The sequence below is a fragment of the Protopterus annectens genome, chromosome 12.part0, assembly GCF_019279795.1.
Source record: "Protopterus annectens isolate FY-2018-M chromosome 12.part0, PAN1.0, whole genome shotgun sequence".
Taxonomy (NCBI): domain Eukaryota; kingdom Metazoa; phylum Chordata; order Ceratodontiformes; family Protopteridae; genus Protopterus; species Protopterus annectens.
The window spans coordinates 236,583,074-236,609,392 of NC_056746.1; the positions used below are offsets into that span (position 1 = coordinate 236,583,074).

General features: G+C 41.7%; 1 protein-coding gene across 1 annotated transcript in view; it reads left to right on the forward strand.

Annotated features, from left to right (window-relative positions):
- Positions 1–26,033, forward strand: part of LOC122816478 (ADP-ribosylation factor-binding protein GGA1-like) — a 1,452,484-nt gene extending 1,426,451 nt beyond the window's left edge. Inside the window, exon 17 of the mRNA XM_044089299.1 lies at positions 24,064–26,033. Within this exon, the coding sequence (XP_043945234.1) occupies positions 24,064–24,174 (111 nt within the window). The 3' untranslated portion in view covers positions 24,175–26,033. The remainder of the gene's footprint in view (positions 1–24,063) is intronic.
- Positions 26,034–26,319: the final 286 nt, after the last annotated feature.

A 26,319-nucleotide genomic window follows, 5' to 3' on the forward strand; every position in this document is an offset into this window, starting at 1 on the left:
ACACACCTTATGTCAAAGCCAAGACTTCACATGGAATCACTCTCTGAGTTACCAAAAGCAATAAACTCCAAAGGCAGCACCACGGACAATGTAGATAGTATGTCAAACTCCTTTAATAAAACAAATAAATAAAAACATGTTAGCGCTTTCACTTTCTACTACTGAATGCTTCATCAGACATATAAATCAAACTATCACAGTTGTATATATATATAATAAAATGCATCCAATTACAATTCTCATCCAATCAACTCTACATCTATTATTTGAAGGGACAATATAAACAATACTTAGTGTTTAAAGTATATGCAAAGCGCCATAATGAATGCTGTAATTAAATCAAAAGGTGCTTCAACAAAGTGTTAGTTTAAGGGTGTGCACACTTATGCAACCAACTTATTTTACGTTTTTTTTTTTATTTTTTATATTTTTTCCCCTAACAGATTTGTTTGTTTTTCAATTGAATTGTACAGGTTATAGGTCACATTAAAGGTGGGGAAAGTTTTGAAATGATTTATTGTGGTCTCATTTTTTTATATCACAAAAACCTGGCATTTTAACAGGGGTGTGTACACTTTTTATATCCACTGTATGTGTGTGTGTGTGCGTGTGTGTGTGTGTGTGTGTGTATGTGTGTGTGTATATGTATATATATATATATATATATATATATATATATATATATATATATATATATATATCTGTGTGTATGACTCTGTTTGATGAATTTTTAACTTCAGCTCATGATTTTACCATGAATGAAGTTATTTGAATGTACTGAAGAGATTTTACTCCTTGTAACAAGAAAAAAAAAGTTTAAATTGCTATCAAACATTATTTTATAGCAGTTTAATCAAAGTTTGTGGAGGTTATTTTAACATTGGTATGGAACTTTGGTTGCTTTGGTGTTTGGACTTTGTGTACTGGAAATTCTTTTAACTTCTGTCATTTGTAAAAGAATTCCAAACATATTTAAAACTGTTTTTTGGGTTTTTTTTTTAGATAATAGCACAGTTTGGCAGAGTTTAATTGTGTGTGGACATGCTTATGACTAGAAACATTAAGTGTTTATTGTGATACATTATCCAGTACTGTCAGTTTATTATTCTGGCTGGTGTTCTCTCCACTGACTAGATGGATCCTAACTTTGTTACCCCCCCCCATCAAATCCGGTTGCAGCTAAAAAAAACAAAACAAAATAGAAATATGCCTGCCTCAGCCTATGATTAGTGATTCTGTCAGGGCCACTGCTTGGCCGACAGGCCACTTACCTTTTCCCTGTCTCTCGCTAGTTTAACTTTGCCAGCCACTATGGAGCAGGGGGGTAGACACCTCCTCTGGGGCTTTTCCAGTACTTGGCACATGTATGGGAAAAAACAACCCCTTTAGGTACAAGAGTAGTCCAAGGTAAGAGACCCCTTGCCACAGATAATAGTCTTTCTGCAGCTATTTTATCTAGTAGTGAAGTTCACAAGAAACATTAACAGAAGCTTCATCATACAGCTGATAATCAGATTATAGCTGTTTATAAGGCTGTTGTGGTTTTCTTGGCTAAGACAGCTAATTCTGCTGGTTCTATTCCCACATGTGGCTTTGTGATAGTTTGGCTAGAGATCTTTCAGTTATATTCTTTTAACACAATATTAACAAGGTGAGTCATTACAGAAGGCCTATTGAAGGGATCAGGGAAATACCTATCAGGGAAGTGTTATATAAGGACGGACTAGAAGCAGAAATAAAAAGACAGGTCTCAAGGGGGTTGAGCCTAGGACTCTGTTCAGCGATATGTTTCCAAACAAAGCATTAACAAGTTGGATTATTACAGGAGTCCTACTGAAGAGGTCAGGGAAACAAATATCAGAGAAATGTTACATAAGAGCAGAGTGAAAGCAGAAATCAAAAGACAAGTCTCAAGGGATTGGAACCCATGACTCTTTTCATTGATATATTCCCAAAGGCAGCACAAACAAGGTGAGCTATTGTAGGACCCCTTCTGAGGGGGTCAGGGAAACACATATCATACATATCATGGGTATGCTACATAAGAACATACTGGAAGTAGAAATCAAAAGAAAGGCATCAAGGGATTGAAACCCCTGATTGTCTTCAGTGGTATGTTCCCAGTCACAGCATTAACAAAATATTAAGTTTAAGGGATTTTAACCCATTATCCTGCTAAGTAATATTTTCTTAAACACAGAATTAACAAGGTGAACTATTGCAGAAGTCCTGCTGAAGTAGTCAGGAAAACACATATTAGGGGAATGTTCTACATGGACAGAATGGAGGCAGAAAAGTAAAATAAAAATATAACCATGATGGGATCTGAACCCCCTACTGTGTGTATTGACAGTCTACAAAACAGGTTTTGAACAAGCTTAGCCACGGAAGCAGTTGGAATAATGGCATAAGTTTTACTACAATTCATACCTGACAACTGTCTTGCAATATTGCTTGGCTGATTTATGTGACTGATGGTAATATATTTAGCACATGACATTGATTGGACTTTGTGTTTGGTAAACAATGAGTAGTGCCATTTATCATTGTTTATACATGGGTATTAGGTATGCTCTCCATGACCCTTGAGCGCTGTATGACCATAAAAAGATAATTGCTATATAATTGTTTTTGGGCATGTGTCTGATGTGTTTATCTATTTTTGACCAGATTAAAGGTTGGAAATTAGAGTATAGGACAGAGATGAAAAGAGGAATCAAGTAGATGGTAGAAGAAAAGGTGAGCAGGAAGGAGGGTGGAGTAGAAGGAATAAACTTTATTGTGGGAAAGATGCACATTTTTTAAGAGAAGGGAAACCTGGGGAAGTAAGTAAGAGGAAAGTAAGAGGTTAATTAGGTAGCAGGAAAAGACAGACAAAACTAACAGGGTGTGGAGTAACACATTGAGGGAAAGAAAACACAGGGTTGAAGGAGACATTAGATAAACAGAAGGAAACAACGGTGACAGAGGATTGTAAAAACTAACAGGAATAGGCATGGATATCAACGCGAGGGAAACCTCAAGTTGGTGGCTAGAAATGGATATTCACAGCTGCAGTCTTTGGCAGCTGAGACACACTGGGAGATTACTTGTCATCCTGGGTACAGTCACCACTTGGTCCTGTCACAGAAGCTACTAGTACTGGGCAGGAATGTGACTTAGTGAGTCACTGGAGAATGGTCTCCTTCTGACCAGTATGGGCATCGAACTTTCTCATATGGTCTGATATCCCCACCTGAGTCACTTTAGGAATGGTCTCCTTCTGATCAATGTGGACATCAAACTTCCTCATATGGTCTGATATCCCCACCCCCACTAGCACTGCCTCTGGCAGGTACCTTTTTCCATCCTCCAGTGCAAGGCTGCCTGATGAAGGTGGTGCATTAGGGCAGGAGGTGTGCAGGCAACTGTGGCAGACTTGAACCCAGATGTGTTGGGTGCTTCAGCTGGTGGTGGTGGTACTGCTGCTGCCATGTGTGTGGGACCAACAGACCTTGCCAGTTGGATGGGTGCAAGTTGCTGTGCTGCTGCATATAACGGTAAAGCAAATGGAGAGAAATAAAAAATAAATCTAAAAAATGTGTGTAAGAGAAGGTATAGTGACAAAGAGGGTAGGATAAAAGAATTACAAACACAATGGAAATTGTATTCTGCGTATTGTGAATGATACTGTTAAATAAATTATACTTTACAAAGCATTAAGTAATCAGAGATATCAGAAGCCTGCATATAATGATACCATGAAAGGTTACAAACTCAAAAGAGAGAATTACAAATTGTAGTGCAAGAAAGAGAGCCCCACAAAACACTGAATGACTCATAGGAGTGAATCACAAAACATCAAATACTTTTCTTCCACTAAAAAAGTCCATATAGCAGTAAACCTCAGCTACAAAACTGAGATGAAGTGTAATCTTGGTAGTGGTACACTCAGGGATATGTTTTTAAGTGATGTGATATGTAGGGTTATGGTTAGTGGGAGGTATAGGCTGAGAGTTATGGGTAGTGTTACCACACAAGTAAAGTTGATAGGGACGTTTCACATAAAACACAGGGACCTGAGAAAAATGCTGCAACTGGTGGTTCTACCACATCCACCCACAAGCTCAAGTTTACAGATGCTGAGATTGAGATGGTACTAGACGCCCTGCATCTCCCTGAGCAATGGCTGTTTGCTGTCTGTGCCTCTAACCAGCCCTTCCATGACTTTGCCTGGGCTGAAATTGTCAGCATTGTTAATGCTGTTGGTGTTCAGGATTGAGACTTCGACATGATCAACCATAGGGTCACGGATATGGTCATTGCTGCCACCCACAGAACAGAAGCCTTTGCATGGGAATGTAGGGCAGCAGGAGGTGGGCCATCACTAAATCACCTCTTTAAGAAGATGGAGGAGTTTTTATTTTCTCTTAAGGCAGTGCCTCCTCCACAGAGTCCTATAGTGTGTTGCAGAATGTTGGGACAGAGCTGAACAAACCCCAGAAAATTTCCTCTGCAGATGCCGCAAGTATATAGTCCTAGTTTATTGTATTAACAACTGCAAACCATCATTTCCATCTCCGCAAGATATGGGCTGGGATACTTGTTTTTCTTATTTTTATAGTTGCACAGATATCAGTTACATGTGTAGTTATGGTAATAGGTCATACTTACAGCGCATATTTTTTGTCATAGAGTATACATGTAATTATTTATCTGACACCAGCATTGAGAAATTGCCCCATGTAATAATGCAGGATCTGTCATCATCAACCCCTCTTTCCCATTTTCTACATGGGGTCAGAGTGTCATGTGAGCTGTTGCCATCTCTCTCAATTCAATACCACTCTCCTGCCTCTTTAGCAGTCACTCCTGATTGTAGCAGGTCTTCTCTCACACAATCCATTAACCTCTTTGCCTGATGCCCTTATTTCCTCTTGCCTACTTCCTTCCTATTTCAGATCATCACCAAATTGTCTTCTGCTTTTCTGCTCATGTGTCTGAACCACCTTAATATGTTCTCTTTGATCTCCTCTGTAATTGAATCTAGTTTGGCTTTTGCTCTGGTTTCCTTATTTGATTGTCTGTCCCACAGTGTGCATCCTACTATTCATTTCAGGTGTATTATCTCCATTATCTTCTAGGTTTCTGAGTTGCTCTGTCTTTACTGCCCATGTTTCTGTGCCATAAAATAGTACTGCGTGCACCATTGCTTTTTACATCTTTCTTTTCAACTTTTTGGCATTCTTCTGTCATACACCACCCCCGACAGTCTGTGCTAGTTGGTTGAAGCCCCTTTGATTCTAGCTTTGACCTCCTCATTCAGGCTTCCTTTTTCCTGAACCACCCCTCCCAGATACTTGAAGCCATTAACCTGTTCTACTCTCTTCCCTTTCTATCTCAGTTCTTAGCTTCTTCTGATTTCTCCCATTTGCTGCCAATACAACTGTCTTATCTGCAGTCAGTTTCATCCCGTGTGCCTTCAGTGTTGCATCCTTTGCTGAAGTTCTTAATCAGAATCTTTCTGCAATGCTACATCATCTGCATATGGCAACTTTGTTGCTCTGTCCCCTCTGACCTGTTTGCTAATGAAGTCCATTGTCGGTTTGAACTGCAGTGGTCTCAGAGGTAAACCCTGATGCACACCCACTCCTACTAGGAACCCCCTCTGTGAAACCGAACACAGGTCATATGTGAGTCATTGGATCCTTGTACATAGCCTGCAGTAATTCTTCCAATATTTCTGGGACTTTGAATTACTGCAAGACTGTCCAAATTAGTTATCTTGGGACCTTGTCATATGCTTTCTCCAAGTCTGTGAAAGCCCAGTTGGACTTCTTAATCATTTCTAGCTTCTTCTGAATTATCTGTGTCTGCAAACATCAGGTCAGTTGTGCTGCATCCTGATCTGAATCTGAACTATTGATTTATTTACTGACATTTGTTGATCGGGAAAGTCCACTGGGTCAGAAACCCATTTTCAGTGGAGGCCCAGGGAGAAAAGCTCAGCAAACATTTTGTATAAAGTATCAAATTTAACAAAAAATAGCATTGAAGTAGCATATTGCAGTACATTTAAAAGTAGAGCAATTTTACAGTACAGTTCAAAGTTTACACTAATGCAAAAAATTTGCACAGCAATATATGACACAGAGATTAGTTGCCAACAAATATCGAATCTGCTTTATGATATTACACATACATTAATTAAGGAGCAGATTTAAGGTGGCTTATTGTTTGTATTGCATGGGCAAGTGGGGTTACTGAGGTAATAGCTTTTTAAAGCTGATTTAAAGGTTTTTAAACAGCCAATTCGAGTTATGTGGGAAGGTAAGGTATTCCATAGTTTAGCAATGCTATGGGAGTATAGACTTTGTCCAGCTCTTTTATTGGGTTTGGTTATATTTAAAAACTGTTTGCTAGAGGATCTAAGAGTTCAATGTAGTTCAGACCGATGATGGACTTCATTAGCAAACAGGTCAGGGGGACAGAGCAACAAAGTTGCCATATGCAGATGATGTAGCATTGCAGAAAGATTTTGATCAAGAACTTCAGCAAAGGATGCAACACTGAAGGCACACAGGATGAAATTGACTGCAGATACGAATATAAGTATGTAGGATGGAGTGGAGTGCTGGGTGCTGTTGGGTTTAAAAATTAGTTTGTGGGCTAGAGTCAACTGAGTATAACTGAGGTAATAGAAAAATTCAAGCCAGTTCAGTTCTGAGATTGCTTGGCAATGGTGTATGTGGCTAAGCTTGCCTGAGGCAAATTTTGCTATTTTGTAATAGCAGGATTTGAGTTTGTTGCTAAGAGATGAGTGAAGGTTAGTAAAAATGGCACTTCCTTATAGAAGAGAAGGGATAAGTAAGGTACTGGCCAATTTTTTTCTGGTGTGCTTGCATAGGCAGAGTTTATGACAGTAAAGTTTGCCTAGTTTAAAGTGAGTTTTCTTTATTGTGTTGAGAATATGTGGCTCAAAGGTGAGTTTATTGTCAATTGTAATGCCCAATAATTTTGCCATCTTCACAATTTCGATTTCTGTATTATCTAGTGAAAGGATTTTGAAATCGATAGCTGGTAGTTTTGTTGAGAAAAGTAAGGGTTTGTTTTTTGGGGGTTTAACAATAGTTGTGCATTGGAAGCCACGGTGTTGCAGCGGTAGCATTGTTGTCTCACAGCAAGAGGTTCTCCCGTTCGATTCTCGGCTGGAGCGCTTCTCTGTGGAGTCTGCATGTCCTCCCTGCGGTCGAGTGGTGTTCGAAAGACATGCGTAGAATGGGTGTGCCTTCGTTGAAGGTTGGGCGTCGAGCTGGCACCTCGATACCCATAAAAAAAAATCTACTGCCAATCATTAGCAGACTGGAGTTCCACTGTGGCGACCCCTAACTGGGAAAAGCCGAAAGAAGAAGAAGAATAGTTGTGCAGTATTTTGCCAGGTTTCTATGGTTGTGAATGCATTTTGTGTGGCTGTAAGGAGGTCTGAGAAGTTATTGGAGGTTAATATGATGGTAGAATCATCAGCATATTGGATTAATCTACTTTGTTGGGAAGCTTTGTGAAGATCATTGATGCATGTATTAAAGAGCAGGGGCCCTAGAATGGATCCTTGTTAGACTCCTATATTATTTACCTGACACTCTGATTGTTCATTTTGCCATTTGACTGATTGTTCCCTATTGTTTAGGTAAGAGAAGAACCAAGTAAGAGAACTGGGGGAGCAACCTACCTTTGCAAGTTGGTTTAGCAGTTTGGTATGCAAGACTGTATTTAAAGCCTTTGATAGATCCAGCAAGACTACTGAAGTAAGGAGACCAGCATCAATGGTTTTGTTTACAGTCTCAGCAAAAAAGAAAAGGGCTGTGATAGTGCTGTTAGCAGAATGGAAACCATGTTGGGTGAGGGTAAGAAGATCATTTTCAGAGAGGTAGTAGTTGAATCTGTACACATTTTTCTAAGATTTTTGATAATGGAGAGAGCATAGAGATAGGCCGATAGTTAGAGAGGTTATGGGAATTTCCACCTTTACGTAATTGAGTTATAATAGATTTTTTTCACAGTTGGGGGACATAACATTCTGAGATGAAGGGATTTATAAGAGTGCTAACTGGATATGCAATTGCTTTTGCTGCAAGTTGTAAATATTCGGGAAGTAGATTATCAGTGGAAAGAGAGCAGGGTTTTAGTTTGGTTAGGAGTTTGAGTATGAGAGAGGTGGATATTGGTTGAATAATAAAGGAAGGTGTTGTATGAGTATTGCTAGAAGTGTTTGAGGAAGGGAAGGTGGTTTCCTGGGAGTTTAAGTTTATGTTAGTTGGTGAATCTCTGATTAGTTTTTTGAATGGTAGTGATGAAGTGAGTGTTGAAGTTATGGGCAATTTGTTGTGGGTTCTTATCGGGTGAGGGAGATGGGTTTTGTAAGGTGCCGAGATTAAGTAGAGAGGAGGCAGATTTCCAGAACTTCTTTGGGTTGTTATTTAAGGTGTTAGCTTAGAGGAAAAATGTTTTTTTTTTTTGGTCTTGTATGACTAGTTTCTTGGCTTTTTTACTAAGTTGCCTGTAGTTAATCTCGTTTTGTTATGTTTTATTTTTTTGCCATTGTTTCCATGCTCGGGCTCTGTGAAGGAGATGTTGTTTAGTCTGTTTTGTTAACCAAGGGGTGTGGTTAAGTGTAGTTCATTTGGTTCAAATAGGGGCTAGGCTATTAAGGGTTTCTAGAAAGAGTTTTTTAAAGTAATTTACGGTGTCATCCAGGGAAAGGGTTGTTAGTGGGACCCAGTGTTGTGCCTTCAATATGTTAATATATCAGTTTATTCTATAGTCATTTCCAGTCTTACGTTGTATTATTCTGCATATTTTTTTAAAATCATCCTCTCCAGAAGTTTCATGCAGTGTGACAGGAGTGTTATACCTCTGTATACTGCTGTGGCTGTACCCTTTGCTCATTTACACTGGTACTAGTGTGCTTATTCTCCAGCCATCTGTGATGTTCCTTTCTGTCCATACTGCTGTGAGTACCCTCAGGAACCATTTCTCTCCCATATCACCCAACATCTTGATCATATGTGGTGTGACCTCATCTGAGCCTGTTGCTTTCCATGACTTCATTTTCCCTAGTCCTGTTCTTATTTCTACTAGGATTGCCTCCTCCTCTTCTTTCATTGTAGGCTGTGTCTGGGGCAGTACAGCTTCTGTGAGGTTTTCTTCATTCAGAAACTACTGGAAGTGCTTTTTACGTCTGCCTTTGATGTCCCATGGACTGGTCTCGTGAGCATCTTGCTGCTGGGACCCCTTTGTGAAGGTTCTCTGTCTTCTTTATCTTTTTTGTCTTTGCCTTGCAACCTGATAGTTTTTGTGTACCATCCAGCATGTCTTTTTCCTGAAGCAGGTAGACTGCCTGTGATGCTTTGTTCTTTGCCATTGCAACACTTGTCTTAGCCTCTTTGTTAGCCAACCTGTATTCCTTTTTAGCTTGGTCCATCATTTTTGTCTCTCACTTTTTCCTGCATTCCTTCTTTATTGTGATGACTTCTTGGACTTCTGCATTCCACCATCAGCTTTCCTTACCTACCTTATTTCTATACCTGGCTCGGCCACATATCTGTTCTGTAGTCCTCAGTGATGCTGTTTTGAGGCACTGCCACTCTTCTTCAACTCCACCTATTTCTTCTTCTTCCTGAGGTGCTGGAGTCCTGAATAATTCCTTGAACTCCTGTGCTTTCTCTGTAGTCAGATATCAGACCCCAGTCTGTTGACTTTAGAGCCTTCTCTGACCACTCCTTATACCTGATTGTGGCAACCAGTGGTTAATGGCATGGGCCGACTGTTTCACTAGGGATGACTTTGCAATCACTGATTCTACCACCGGTGTCCTTTCCTTACTGACAGGAAGTCTACCTGAGTTTCATATTGGCCACTCTTTTATGTGATGTTGTGACTGTCTCTCTTGCTGAACAATGTGTTGGCCACCATCAAGCCATTTGCCAGACAGAAGTCTGGAATGGCCTTTTCTTCTTTATTAATGTTGCCCCACCCATGTAGACTCAGGCATTCTACATCTCCTGTTCTGTCTGTCCTGATGTGTGCATTTAGGTCACCCATTATCAACATCAGTTCCTGTTGCTCTGCTTTGACTAGTATGTCCTGGAGCTGCTGTTTGAATGCACTCTTTTCCTCACTATCATAGTGCCCTTTCCTTGCAGTGAAGTCTGATTGCCAAGAGGCTGTCACTAATTCTAACGACATCCCTCACTATCATCTGAAGCTACTCCCTCACCACAATTCCCATACAATCTCTAGTCTGTCCTCTTCCTGCATAGTATTTTCTGAATCCCAATCCTAGTGGCGTTGCTGCACTGCCCTTCCATCTCTTCTCCTGGATACATAGGATGTCAGCCCTCCTCCTCCTTACCATCATGTCATCCACTTCCAGGCTACATCCTGTCAGTGAACTTACATTAAGTGTAACAGTTCTTAGTTCATGTTTAGCAGGTTGGTTTTATGTCCAGCTATCACTCAACAGAGCTATATGGCATAAGCCAGGCTGGGCAACTGAACACCTGCTAGCAGTATCTTATTGACTCAGGGCTGCTGGGGTTTATGGCAAGCACACACTGACCATTAAGTGCACATACACCCCTCCCACCATTATTATGAGTCCTTGACATGTGTCAGAGTAGGCCAGGTCCTTAATCCACTGTAGCTTCTGATAATATTGGTGAGGATGACCTGGCACAGTCAGGTGGTGCAGGTATGAGTATAACACAGGGAATGTGACCACCACATCCTCTACACAAACCATGAGCACAATCTTTGTGACTGCTGATACCCAGGATGCTCAAACCTGAGAGAGGACAGGTTGATGTAGACACTTTAGATCAGGGAATTATGTCAGCCCCCAGTTGACAGATGTCTCAATATGTCCCTAGCACTCATAGGCTGGGAGGTTGAGATAGTCTGGTTGATAATGGTGCGGATTAGAAATATGGTTACTACCCTGTTCCTGAGGTTGGCATGTCAGTGGCAGTAACTTAATGTATGTACACAGCCATCTTGGAGGCCCAAGCTGGTTCTACCACATATCCTGAGGGGGATCCAGGCTGTGCATGCTGACCTATGGGAGTACATATGGATATGTATGTATAGTGATTCCTTGGATAGACACTATCACACATTGAACCATGCAGTGTCTTCACTGGGTCATCTGGTATGGTAAGGGACCATCCTTGCAGCGAGCCATCCAATATATCCAAAGGTATTAGCAAACATGGCCTGGATGAGATCCTGCTCCTGCAGTGTTAGGACTTCTACAGCAGCATCTGTTATAGAAGTGTCTACACCCAAGAGATGGTGTCCGTGTGGTTGTGGCCATCATCCGGCTGGCACATCTTTTAGTAGATGTTGCTTGAGGTCATGTAGCACATGGAAGGTTAACCTCCTGTCATGCATGACCTGGACCTGTCCAGCAGGCCAAGACACAGTACTGTACCAACTGTTGAGGCTGTGTCCCTATAGACACACACACAGACACACACACAGACACACACACACACACACACACACACACACACACACACACACACACACACACACACACACACACTGCCATAGCCACCAGCACATCTCAGACATTCACTGACCCTTACCCTTCTCAACATTAATCCCCCTCCGTACTGGTTCTGATGCTTCCCATAAAAGAACTTTATGCTGTGCTACACCTCAGCACTTACATTGACACACTTCCTTGTGAAAGACAGGCACTCCTTTACTCCCTTGTCCAGCTGTGCAAGTGATGACAGCTGTGCTCTGCCCTTATACATTGCTACTTGGATTGCCTATGTCTGATTCATGACATGGCCAGCCTGTATATGGATGAGCACAGTATGATGTTTTTGCATGCATCATTTTTACTGTAATTTAATGTATCTGCTTAGCTCTTGTATACTTATGTAGTAAAGCTGTGTGGAATCTAATATCTCTTTGCTAGTGTCATGTCATACTGTGCCACATTCATCTGGCATGGTCATCTCCTGCTGGTGGTTCCTCCACTGCCTCCTCCTCTGTCTCAGCTTCTATTGCCTGTTATGCTGGGACCCGCTGACCCTGCAAGAGGCCTCCCTGCTGTAACTGGTTCCTAACCATAATATCGTGTAACAATTCACACATGGTCAGTATTTTAGCACACATGCAGGAGTCATACTGCGGGGTACAGTGAATTCAGACAGAGTAAGTGTACCTTCACTAGCCAAAATACATGCTCTGTAATGTTTCTGGTTTGCAATACTGCATGGTTATACCCCTGCTCAGTTTGATTGTGTGCATTTATGATGGGTGTCATGAGCCAGGGTTCCAGGGCATATCCAGCATCACCAACAAGATGCTGCTTTGGGAAGTCACCTCCTCACAAGTCATTGGTACAGGTCACGTGTGCAATATGTGGGAGTCATGAAAACTGCATTGGGGCCTGCACATACTCATTGTATATGATACCGTGTGCATTACAGACCATCTGGCAGTTGAGTGTGGAATATCTTTTGAGGTATATGTACCTCCTTTCCATTTCGCCAAGTGGGACCTTTATTCAATGTGGGTATGTCTGTGGTCACTAGAACCATAGGGGAGCAGACTGTATCATAGACCTCCCACATGATGTTGGCAGTCTCCTCTGGGGTATGTGGGAATGACATGTACTCTTCTACTTGCTCAAGCATGACATTGAGAAACTGCTGGAGCATTTTCAAGGCAGAGGCCTAAGATACCCCCACTTTGTCTCCAGTAGGTTACTGAAAGGTCCCTGTAGCTAATATACTTATAGCCACACACCTTGGTACCCAGTGGGATAGGTACTCCTTGACTTCCACTGGGATGCAGAAGAGATGAATACATTTCCAGAAATTGTTGCATGGTGCCCCTCTCCACACACTACTGGTCCACTATGTCAGTATCATGGAGGGCATGAAATGCTAAAGGCAGTCAAATGAACCAGCACCTTCAGGGCCGATGTCACATAACATTGGGCAGAGTAGCTGCAATGAGAGCCTCCTGTGGCTAATACATTAACTATGGCTATGGCAACACCCAGCATATTTGTGTATTTAATCTGAGCATGGTCATATGGCCCAGTTCAAATATAAAGTGGGCACAGCACCATTGTATGGTATTTAAACATTTCTAAATCACTTTGCCATCTTGATTTGCCTCGTTATTAAACCCAGTGCTTCACTTTCTTCTCCTACACCCTTGCTATCCTCTATAACATTTTCAGGACCTCAGTGGTGTGCTACCCTCCATTTTTCTTTTGCTGCTTGGATATTGAGAATCTTACCTCTGCCTTAAAAAAGCATGCGGAACACCCCTGCAGCTGACTGAGCCAGAGAACCAGCTGAATCCATTCCAATTGACACCTTCATAAAATCTCCATAAGTGTTATGATCTTATCTCTGCCTTAAAGAAGTATGCGGAACAACCCTACAGCTGACTGAATCAGAGAACCAGCTCAATACAGTCGAACTGACATCTTCATAAAATATCCATAAATGTTATGATCTTTCCTCTGCCTTAAAAAAGCATGCGGAACAACCCTGCAACTGACTGAACCAGAGAACCAACTCAATCAAGTCCAATTGACACCTTCAAAAAATATCTGTAAATATTACGATCTTACCTCTGCCTTAAAAAAGTGTGCAGGACAACCCTGCAGCTGACTGAACCAGAGAACCAGCTCAATCCAGTCCATTTGACACCTTAATAAAATATCCATAGGGTTTATGTATTTTATACCCTATATTTTACATTGCCTTTCCATTCCTGTATATTGTAATTTAAGTGAGAGTCATGCACACCACCGTACCTGAACACCCCCACCAGTCCGGTTAACTGCCTTGTTGCCTCTTTTCTGGCTGGTATCCCTTAGCTTGTTACCTGTGTATCCCCTACTTACAACTCCTTGACCTCCCTGTCTGTTTTTCTCCAGTTACCTTTTGCTCTTTCCTGTCTACCTACAGTCACTGCCCACCCACTAGGATACTCACTTTTCCTAATAATACCCCCTTCCTGGTAACACTGTCCACTATCAGATATATTTTTCCCATTCCAGACTACTGCCTGCTGACTTAAATAATTTAACCATTGCACCAACAGCTTAACACACCTCATAGATAATTTGTTTGTGGACTTGCTTTCCACCCTGATGTTCATCATGTTTCACTGTTGCAGTCATGACTGTAGGGTTCTCCCCTGCCGGCAGGCAGTCCTTGGTCGGCCAGAATCCCAAAGTCTGGTTCCGGCGTCAGCTGTTCAACCATGCTCTCTGACGTCAGAGCGCCAGGAGTACAAAGCTGACAGCCGACGCCATCTTCTCCAGTCTTTTTTGCCGTGCGGTGATAGCAGTTCGCAAGTGCCGGTCGGCTAACTCCTGACGATTTTTTCTGATAAACTTCAGTCCGAAGACTTTCTCTCCACTCAAAGCTAAGTACCCCATTGGGAAAACTTTTTCTTGCTCCAGTCCGATGTCAGAAAAAGTTAATAATTGTATTTCATGTGGGAAGCAAATACCTCAAAAGGATTTTCATTCTTACTGTATTCCTTGCTTAGGCCCTGACCACGACGTAGCTAGTTGTCGTTTTTTTGCTAGATTCAATCAACGTACAATTAAACGAAGGTACGATTTTGCTTTTCATTACTTCGGTAGGCACTTTAACTACAAAATGTTGGATACGGTTCCGGCTACCGGAGTTCACAAACGTCGCAAGGATAAAGACAGGCCTCCGAGGTCCAAATCTGATGATAGCGCACAAGCGGAGCCAGCTTCAGGTTCGGCCATCGTCAGTGAGGCGCTTTTGCAGCCCCTGTCGTCGGCCATTTCAGAACCGATGGCCGAAACGGACTCTCATGAGGAGCCAACCAGGCCTTTAAATATTTCTATTGCAGGACCTTTGGACAATGCTCCTTCAGATGGGTCCGGAGCCGCTGTGCAGGTACCGGCTTCCGAAGGGGTTTTCAGGCCTACTCAGCTTCTAATAAAGGCAAAGCCAAAGACAAAGGCAAAGACTCCTTCTAAATCAAAGACTGCAACACAGGCCTCTTCTGAACCGGCTCCCAAGTCACAGAAACAGTTACTCAAGATGGCGGAGGATTTGCTTACTATGATTAGGGGTTCATATCCCCCTCCAGATAAAAGGCCAAGGCAGGATGTTTATTATGATTCCTCTGATCAGGCTTCTGTTTCTTCAGTTTCTTCTTCTGACCAGGAATATTCTTTCCCTCCTTATGAGGATTCTGATGCTGAGGAATCCATTCCTTCAGCTTCTCCCCCTGAGGATTTCTCTTTTGGGGAAACTTTGCATGAAATGAGGGAACATTTCCACTGGGAAGGACAGGAGTATTCGGAATCTAAGAAAAGACTAAGGGATTTTCTTCTTCTCCCCCAACATAGACCCCTGGCTATTCCTCCTGTTTTGGATATTGTGGATGATGCTTTTTCGGAGGCTAACTTAACCCCTGACTCTTTTCCTCCTGCTCCTGTCAAGCCTGATAGATATTACAGGGTTCCTGATTCCCACCAGTTTTTATACAAGAACCCTTCTGCTGACCCTGAAACCATTTCTCAGGGTCCTAAGGGAGTTAAGGCCGCCTCTGCCAAAAACCCCATTCCCACTGAAAAGGATTCTAGATCTTTAGAAAGATGGGGCAAAAAAGTGTACACTTCTGCTACTTTGTCCATTAGGGCTTTAAACTGTCAGTTTCATATGCTGAAATACCAGCAATTTCTCTTGTCTGTTTTAAAACAAAAGCTTACTTCCATTTCTGCCTGTGCAGATGATAAGGAATTACATGACTTATTGCATGCCACTGAGCAAGTTGGGAAGCATGGTTTACACTGTGGATTTGATGCCTTGGAGGCTTCTTGTAGGGCTGCTGCCTCCGGCACAGTCATTAGAAGGCATGCATGGCTAAAGGAACAAAATTTGCCAGAAGAAGTGAAAGCTAAATTATTGGATGCTCCTGTTCAGCATAATGTTTTGTTTGGATCAAAAGCTGAAGAGATGATTAAAAAGATGGAGGATAAGGCGAAATCCATGCAAACAGTTAAGGATTTCTTACAGGTACAGCTGCCAAGATTTAGCAGAAATTGGCCTTCTAAAAAATGGTCCTTTCCCACTTCAGACAGGCCTCAGAGGGGTAGATATAGATGCTCCAGAGGAAGGCCTCAAACACAAGCTTCTTATAGACCAAGACAGTGGACTGCTTCCACCCCTAGGGGAGGAGAGGACAGGTCTCAGACTCATAGGAAACAAACTCAATGACTCCCTCTGTTGGGCTGCAGGAATTTCTTGCCTGGAAGCCCCTCTCGGAGGAAAACTCTCTCTTTTTTATCAAAATTGGATTCATATAACCCAAAACAAGTGGGTTCTGGATGTGGTTTTAAGAGGTTACAAATTCCATTTTCATACCTTGCCAAGGCCAAGCGGATGGCCAGACCTTCCAAATCATCAACGGACAGAGGCCTTAAACCAGGTGGAAGCTCTTTTGGCTATGAAAGCTATAGAACTGGTTCCACTTTCAGAGATGGGACAAGGTTTTTACTCAAGACTCTTTCTAGTCCCCAGGAAGCAAAACTCATGGAGGCCCATTCTGGATCTGTCAGTCTTGAACACCTTTCTAGAGATTCCAAAATTCAAGATGCTTACTCTACAGCGGCTACTTCCAATGATGTCCAAAGATGCATGGATGGTAACTTTGGATTTAAAGGAGGCATATTTACACATTCCCATTAGGCAGGAACGCAGAAAATACCTCAGGTTCAAAGTCGGATCGAGGCACTTTCAGTTCTCTGCGCTGCCCTTTGGATTGTCTACTGCGCCCAGGGTCTTCACCAAATGCCTGGCTCCAGTAGTAGCTTACTGCAGACTCAAGGGAATTCAAATTTACCCTTATCTGGATGATTGTCTAATTCAGGCAGACAGCAAGGATGTATTACTCCAGCATCTACAATTTGTACAGAACCTCCTCAAGTTCCTGGGATTCTCTGTAAACATAAAAAAGTCAAATTTGATACCCTCTCAACAGATAACTTTTCTGGGTGCTCTTTTAAACACTACAACCCAGATGGCATTTCTGACATCCGAAAAACAATTACAGCTGGCTTCAACTTTCAAAACCTTGGCAACCTTAACCCAGCTATCTGCAAGGAGATTCCTGCAGGCTTTGGGTTACATGGCCTCCTGCATCCTTCTCGTACCATATGCAAGATTACACATGAGGAAAATACAGTGGTACCTAAAAAGTGTATGGTCTCAGCATTGCCACAGTTTAGACATACTGATCTCCGTCCTGCCTTGCCTTCAAAAGGAACTTCTTTGGTGGTCCAGGGCATGTACTCTAAACAAAGGGAAACCCTTCTGTCTGCCTCCTGCCACTCAGATTCTAACCACGGGCGCCTCGGATTATGCTTGGGGAGCCCATTTTCAGGGAAACTGTCTGCAGGGCCTTTGGACAGAGGATCAGAAGCACCTGCATATCAATTTAAAGGAAATGTTAGCCGTTCAGAAAGCTCTAATGGCCTTCAGGAATCTTCTACAACCAGGACAACTACTAATACGGACAGACAACACCACAGTTATGTGGTACATAAACAAGCAAGAGGGATCTCATCCTACCCCCTTTGCAGACTAGCCATGGATCTATGGAACACAGCTCTAGCTTGCAATCAGGACCTTCAAGCTCAGTTTCTACCAGGGAAGCTAAACTTCCTGGCAGACAGTCTGAGCAGAAACCTTTCGGATCCACACGAGTGGATGCTGGGCACCAAAATATTCAGGATGATAACAGCAGTCTGGGGTGTACTCACATAGACCTCTTTGCATCCCATCTCAATCATCAACTACAGAATTTTTGCACCAGGACTTTCCACAAAGAAGCTTGGAAAGTGGATGCCCTATCATTCAGTTGGAGGAACCTCTCGGGCTATGCCTTTTCACCTCTTCCTCTTCTTCCACGGGTATTATTAAAGATAAAACAGGACAAGCCCAAGATGATAACCTTGCTGGCCCCAAATTGGCCTCGACAGTTTTGGTACCCAACTCTGAAAAACCTATGTCTGGAGCCCCCTTGGATTTTACCTCAGTCTCCGAACCTTCTGTCCCAACATCAGGGTCAGGTTCTACACTCTCATGTCAGAACTCTCAGCCTGGTGGCCTGGTTAATCCAGGGCCTTTGATTTCTTCTTTCCTACCCAAGCAGGTTATGGATGTCATTTTAGAAGCCAGACGTCCTAGCACTAGAAAATGTTATGTAGGTAAATGGAAAAGATTTTGTTCCTGGATGCAGGCTCAAGATTCTGATCCCCTTCTTCCGAACATTTCTTTAATTTTACTTTACTTGTCAGATCTCTTAAATAAGGGTCTCTCTTTCTCTTCCATTAAGATACATGCCTCTGCTATTTCTGCTCATTATAATACAGACCCTCCAATCTTTTCCCACCAGCTCATGAGACAGTTTCTCAGAGGAGCTAAGAACTTAAGACCTCCTAGATCTCCTCCCATTCCTGCTTGGGATCTCAACTATGTTTTGGAAAAACTAACCTTGCCTCCTTTTGAGCCTGCCGCCTCTTCTGACATCACGTTTTTATCTTGGAAGACAGCTATCCTGTTAACCCTAACCTCTGCCAGGAGGGTTTCAGAGTTACAAGCTCTTATGGCTGTGGAACCTTATATTATTTTTCATCAAGACAGGGTGTCTTTGAGGACTAATCCTACCTTCATGCCTAAGGTGGTTTCCAAAGTGGCTTTAAATCAAACTATCCACTTGCCAACTTTTTCCCCACTCCTCAAAATAAAGGGGAAAGGATCTTACATTCCTTGGATGTACACAGACAACTACGTTTTTACCTGGACAGAACCAAGGACATCAGAAAATCAGAACAATTGTTTGTTTCTTATGCTTCAAGTTCCCAAGGTAAAGCCATTTCAAAACAGACCATTTCTAAATGGATTGCTCATGGAATCAGATTTTGTTATTCTCACCATGGAAAGCAAATCCCAGGGAGTATACGGACTCATTCCACCAGAGCTGCTGCCACTTCTGCGGCCTTCCTCAGGGGAGTTCCTACCAAAGACATTTTGGAAGCTACAACTTGGAGTTCAGTGCATACTTTTTCAAAGCACTACAATCTACCTCTCTACTCTAAGTCTAGGGCAGGCTTTGCCTCTGCAGTCTTGCAGAGCCTTTTAGCCGCCCCTTCTTCTTTATGACCACCTCCCTTTCTTTCAGCTTTGGGATTCTACCCTACAGTCATGACTGCAACAGTGAAACACGATGAACATAGTACAGTTGTGTACACCTACCATAAATGTAGATGTTCGAGTGTCTTCACTGTTGCAGTCTGGGTTTCCCTCCCTCCTGTCCCCTCTTATTTTTACCTTTGTGTGGTTCCTTTTTTCACCATTCTTCTGAGGTGTATTTGCGAAGGATATGGGACCTTTCTCATTTTGGGACTCCTGACATCTGGGGCAAGAAAAACTGGAGAAGATGGCGTTGGCTGTCAGCTTTGTACTCCTGGTGCTCTGACGTCAGGGAGCATGGTTGAACAGCCGACGCCGGACCCAGACTTTGGGATTCTGGCCGACCGAGGACTGCCTGCCGTCAGGGGAGAACCCTACAGTCATGACTGCAACAGTGAAGACACTCGAACATCTACATTTATGGTAGGTGTACACAACTGTACTTTCTGCCCACTTCTGTTGCTGCCATACTAAGGCATTTTCTTATACAGTCTCTTATTACATCTGCCTTACATGGCTGATTGTTTTCTGAAACTTCGCTTTTTCCAGTCTTCTGTGAACTGGGTCATCCCACTCCGTTCATCTACCCTACCCCCATACCCACCCACCCCCACTCTCCCTAGATTTATAATCTATAGACCACTCCCACACTCCACCTCCATCCAATCACCATTCACAGCACTCAACATCACCACACCACTACCACTCTACCCCTTCTTGCTAACACACTAGTCACTCCTCCTTTACAACATAGGTAATGCAACCAAGCAGGTATACACAACTACCACTTAGCCATTATATCCAGTACCCACCACACTCCAGAATGCATACTGTCCTAACAGCACACATAGCTCTATCCAAACATACACTGATACCATCATATCATGCTCCACAGAAATATTTACACAGCATCAATACTAGTAACATCTCTCATACTACTTGCTCACATTCTACCACCGGGCTATAATATCTTATAGAATGATTGTACCTCCAAAAAAGAAGTGGTGTAGCTTTACTATTTCAAAATGAACTAAACATAGAAAACTTAAATATCGAGATACCTAATTTATCCAGTACAGAAATTATAATTGCTAAACTAATACTTAGCCCCAAGAAATGTGTCATTATAATTGGCTGCTGTTTACCCCCTGGGAATTACATTCCTACTCTGGAGGCTGTACTTCATTGGGCCTCTGACAGCCTCCAACAACATACCATCATCTTGGGGAACTTCAAGTATCGATTGGTTAACTTGTATTCTTACGCTTCCATCAACTTCACCACCCTCCATGGTTTTTCCCAACTCATCCAGTCTCCCATTAGAATTGATAAATCCACCAAAAGACAGTCAATACTTGACTGGTTTCTGACAAACAAGCCTGAACTTATCAGTCAGTCTTATTGCCTCCCTGAAAGCTTAAGCGACCACCTACCAACTTTTGTAATAAGACATCGTGCATATCAAGAAAAGACCACCACTTACCAGACAATAAGAAACACAAAAAAATTAAACTCAACCAACTTTATTAATGCACTACAGACTTGTAACTGGTCTCCCCTTAAAAACCTTAACCTTAACAAAGCTGTACAATACTTCAATTCTACCTTCCTAGATATCCTAAACTCCCAAGCCCACCCAGAACTATCAGAGTAAAATCCAACTATGCTCCCTGGATGAGTAAAGAGACTAGGTCTCTTATGAAATCCAGAGACATGGCATCTACCCACTGGCATAATATCAGTTCCCATTCAGACAAGCAGGCATATCTAGAACTTCATAATAAAACAAAAAATGTGTAAAACTAGATAAAATTAACTACTACCGTAACATACAAACCAAATACAAAAATAACCCCCCCAAAATTCTGGACAGCTATTAACAATATTCTCCTCCCCGGAAAATCAGGTACTCTCACCCCTATCTCAACTGACACTTCCCTCAACGTTGCCACAACTTTTAACAAATTCTTCACTGAATCCATTCTTGCTCCTGCTAATGCTCAAACCTGTCCATCCCTGAACCAAATACCCAAGTACCGTGACAATACAAAAGGCTTAACATTCAACATTCCAACCTGCCTCTACTGACTTTATTAAAAAACTACTGAAGAAACTAAAATCCATCACCTTAGCAGTTGATAAACTGCTAGCAGAATTCCTGAATATAGCTGCCGATGCCATTGCTTATCCTGTGTCCATTCTTATCAACCATTCAGTATCTGAAAATTTAGCTCCTGAAATCTTATTATACCCCTCCACAAAGGTGGTAACTCAAAAGAGTTAACCAACTATCGACCCATAGCTATACTCTCACCTCTGTCCAAAATATAGGAGAGGTGTAGACATACACAACTCATAGATTATCTCAACACCAACAACCTTCTCACAAGTACTCAACATGGCTTCAGGCCACATCACAGTACCACAACTGCACTTATGTCATTCACTCATATAGTTGACAACCGCAGAAATAATGGCAAGTATGTCTCTGCTGTCTTTCTTGACCTCTTCAAGTCATTTGATATGGTCAATCATAACAAGCTGATTAAATCCCTCTCTGAACTAAATCTTAGTACATCCTCCATTTCCTGGTTCCAAAGCTACTTGACAGGTAGGCAGCAAGCAGTTCAATGGAGGCAAGAACTGTCACCTTTATTGCCTGTCTCTTTAGGAGCTCCCCAAGGCTCCATCCTTGGATCGCTATTCTTTTCTGTCTTCACTAATAACTTCCATACTTCTACTCTAGAAGCCTCAGTCATCCAATATGTGGATGACTCAACACTAATCTGCTCTTCTCCTTCCCTCCAAGAAGTGCAAGACCAAACACAAGCCACTTTCCTCTCTGTGGAAAAATGGCTCATCAATCCCCAATTAATACTTAACCCAAATAAAACCAAACTTCTCATTTTCCATCCTACTAATCACTCCACACCCCTACCCTCATTTACTCTCTTTTCTAACAACAAAACCACCATTTCCCCAGTCACTCACACCAAGCTACTAAGTGTAGAGATAGACTACAACATGAGATTTGATATACACATCTCACTCACCATAAAGAAAATATACAAAAAACTGGGAGAACTATATAGAAATAAACAATTCCTCACAAACAGTACCAGAGCTAAAGTAGCACAAAGCCATCTCATCTCCACACTTCTATATACCTCTCCTATACTCACCAATCTCAGAAAATCAGATTTAACTAAACTTAACACCTGCTATAACAAAATAGCAAGGTTTGCCACCAATAGCCCTTACAAAACACACCACTGGCTAGCCCTTAAACAACTCAACTGGCTAGAACTTCCCCATGTCCTCCTGTACAACCAGCTCACACTAACCTATACAATTTTATACTACCCCGAGAAAACCCTTGCATTACAAAACCTAATACACTCTTAATCCAGTACTAGGGTACTACGCTCCAACAACAAGCCTCTTCTTGAAGTCACTAAATACAACAACTCTGCAGCCCCCCCCCCCCCCATTCAAACTATATTGCTAAGAAATGGAACTCTTTGCCTTCTAACATGACAGCTGCAACACCCTTATCTCTGTTCAAGAATTCTCTGAAAACACACCTCTACACTAATTGGGCTTGCCAGTGTGACACCCCAGGCAAGTCCTACTCCATCCTATTTTGGCTCATCCCTCGACAAAGTCCTCCTCCCTTATTAAAAGGTTGAGACTTCTATTCTTTCTAGTATCTTTTCTCATGCCACACACTGTTGTTTCCACACCTCTCCTCCTTCCAAGTCATAACATTGCATGTATACGCCATAGTATTATATATAATTTTGAGTGTTTTTACTGATGTACTGTTTGATGTATACACCATAGTATTACATAACTCTGAGTGTTTTACTGATGTACTGTCTATTGCATAATCATAGCTTTATATTTATGCTCTGTTTATATGTAATTACATGTAATCTTTGTGACTGATGAGTTATTAATCTATGTTATAATTGGAGCTTTTCTTCCCGGGCCTCTGCTGAAAAAGGACTTATGGCCAGTCAGACTTTCCCAGTTGCCAAATGTAAAATAAATAAACAAACAAATAAATAAATACAGTTTACAGTCATTAGCATATAATATGGCTGAACCACATTATTTGGCCTTGTTTTGTCATATTGCAGGGTTTTCTGAATCACATACATCGCCATTCATCTCACAGATTTGCTTAACGTGTTGTTTTTTTCTGAATCCAGGTCACTGTGTTCAGTTCTAAGGGCTGCAGTCAAAATATGTCAAGTTTTGGAGACAACATTGTGTAGCATAACAGATTATTTGTTGATTGAAAAATATGCCCTATACAATGCAGCTTCATGAAAGACTAGTCAGGAAATGGGAATAAACCCTGTTTGACTAGGCTCAGTAAACTAATTCGGTACTTGCAAAGGGGAAAATATATTAAGCTAAACAAAGAAATCTGGACCTTACGTTTAAGAGAAAAGAAAAAAATAAATGCAGCACACTATACCAAAGCAGATGGTAGACTGTAAGGTAGTAGGCAACATTAAGAGGAATGGGACAATTTAAAGAAATAAATTTTAAGTGCAGGAAACTTGGAAGGGGGTGTGGGTGACCATACTATCAACAAGGCTGGACTATAAAGCCTCTTTCTGCATTAATTATTATATGTTTTTGTGCTGTCATCTTGGACAATACTTGGGTAAGAACATTAATGTTTATTTACTTCTGTGTTGTGTTTTATTACTTACATGCATTGGCTGCACTTGTATGTGCCTTGCTGACATATATTTACAACCCCCCTTTTTCTTTCTGTTCTCTTATACAGGAACCTGTGCGTTTGCGATTCAAACTTTCATTTGTACAGGGAAATCAGACATTCTGTGAAGTGGGAGATGTGAATCAGTTTCCTGATGTGAATTCCTGGGGAACCAACTAGAGCTTGCATGGAGGGCAGTGGGTTGTTCCTGCACCTGACACAAAACCAAAGTATTACAGATTTCTTTACATGTGCCTGATTCCATGTAGTATGATAAGTTCAGAGGGTACATGTGTGAAGCTAATGTGTGTTTAGAGCAACAGCATTAACACTCCATGGAGAATTGTTTTTGTACTGGCCACACTGAACTTGTAGCATGTACCATGGGTTTACAGAGAGAAATACATTGCAATATGTGAGATGACTTAAGCACATCCGTGACCCTATTAGAAGTCTGTGCCAGTGTTAGCTAAGAAAGTAGCATGTGTAGTAGAGCTGTGTTTTTTTTTTTGCACTAAGTGACATACATGAAAATGACATTTATGCAACATTGATCTGCATGCAGCTGTTCTGATGTGGCAGGATGAATACTTGATGAACTTGGATATGGTTACCTTTATGTAACTCTTCTTATTAGTCCTAATTATGAGAAGAGCTATGAGTATATATTGAACAGGCCTTCTCATTGACAGTCTCCCCAAGTGTGACTGTTTCATGACTAAATGACAGCTCATTCTTTTGTGATACAAGCATTGTAATGATAGGTGGGCTTGCACAAAGCAGGTAAGAGGAGGCTACAGCCAGTGATATTAAGGTAACTGCTAGAATGTGAAATGTTACAATTAAACACATGGTTCCCTAATACTTTGCAGAAAGACATGTTGTACATGATGAGTGTGTGTTTTGTGTGTGGATGTATGTGTGCACATTCACATGACTTTGCTTGTGCGAAGAGTAAAAGTGGGTCCATATAATCTTCTAGTAGTTTTTTATTTTCTCCCCAGTGCTGGCTGCTAGCATAAGCCCACTGTCAAGAAAACACAAGAGCCAGTAGAACATACCATTCAGCTATAGAAAGACCTGTACCATGTGCTAGTCCATGTTGATTAACAAAGGTATCCACTGCTCCACATAGCTGCTGTCTGAATGCAGCCAAACAGCTATGCCTACATGCTATTTCAGCATACAGATATCCAAAACTTTTCATAAGTGCTGGGTCAGCATACAGATTAATGCAGTCTTGCACAAATGCATAAGGATTATGTCTATGTGTAGGGTAATACAGACATACACAGGTCTGCATAGGTGATGTGCCAGCCTGCAGAGAAATATAGATATGGCACAGCTCTGCATAAGTGATGTATCAGCATGCAGAGTAATGCAAGCATATAGCATAATTGTTGTGCAGATTTCCACATGAGCAGTGCATTGGCATGGAGTGTAACATAACCATGTACAAATGATCACAAGTGCTCTGTCATCATGCAGTCTGACAGTGATGTGCAATTTTGCATTACACATAGATGGGCATAACTCAGCATGCGTTGTGTCCATTTGTAGTGTAACACATGTGCCTAACATTTTTGTAAGTGTTGCATCACCATGCAGACTATATATAGTTGTGCTTGTGTTGCAGCACTATGCAGAGTAATATGGATGTGTACAGCTTCATGTAAGTGTTGCATCAGCATTTAGAGTTATGGCCATGCATAACTTATCATATGTACTGCATCAGTTTGCTGACATGTACAACATATATAAATGTTATATCAGAATGCACAGCTCTGTACAAGTGATGTCTTAGCATGTTTCTCTATAATTGGTTGTAAAACTGACTAGTTTATGCTGATCTGTTTCTGTTCCCTGAATTAAAACTGTCTGATCACTTTCTTACATAGAAAATCACTGCCACTGTGGTTTATGTTCTTAATGTGGCAGTGTTTGAAAGAGTTTAGCCTTTTTTTCTTCTACAGTTGATTGACCGTGACATTAGTGGCTGTGTGTGTGTGTGTGTGTGTGTGTGTGTGTGTGTGTGTGTGTGTGTGTATATATATATATATGTGTATATATGTGCACACACACACATACACACACACACACACACACACACACACACACACACACACACACACACACACACACACACACATGTAGCCCCCATTATGGGGATGTATGGAGCTTACTCTCTCACAAAAATGTTTTGTTTCATCAAGAAGAAGTAAGCTTCTTCCTTTTTGTTTCATCCAGGTGAGGTTATAGTGAATTTAGTCTCGATGAACTGTAAGAGAAGCATGTATATCAAGATGCAAAATTGCACAATGAGAT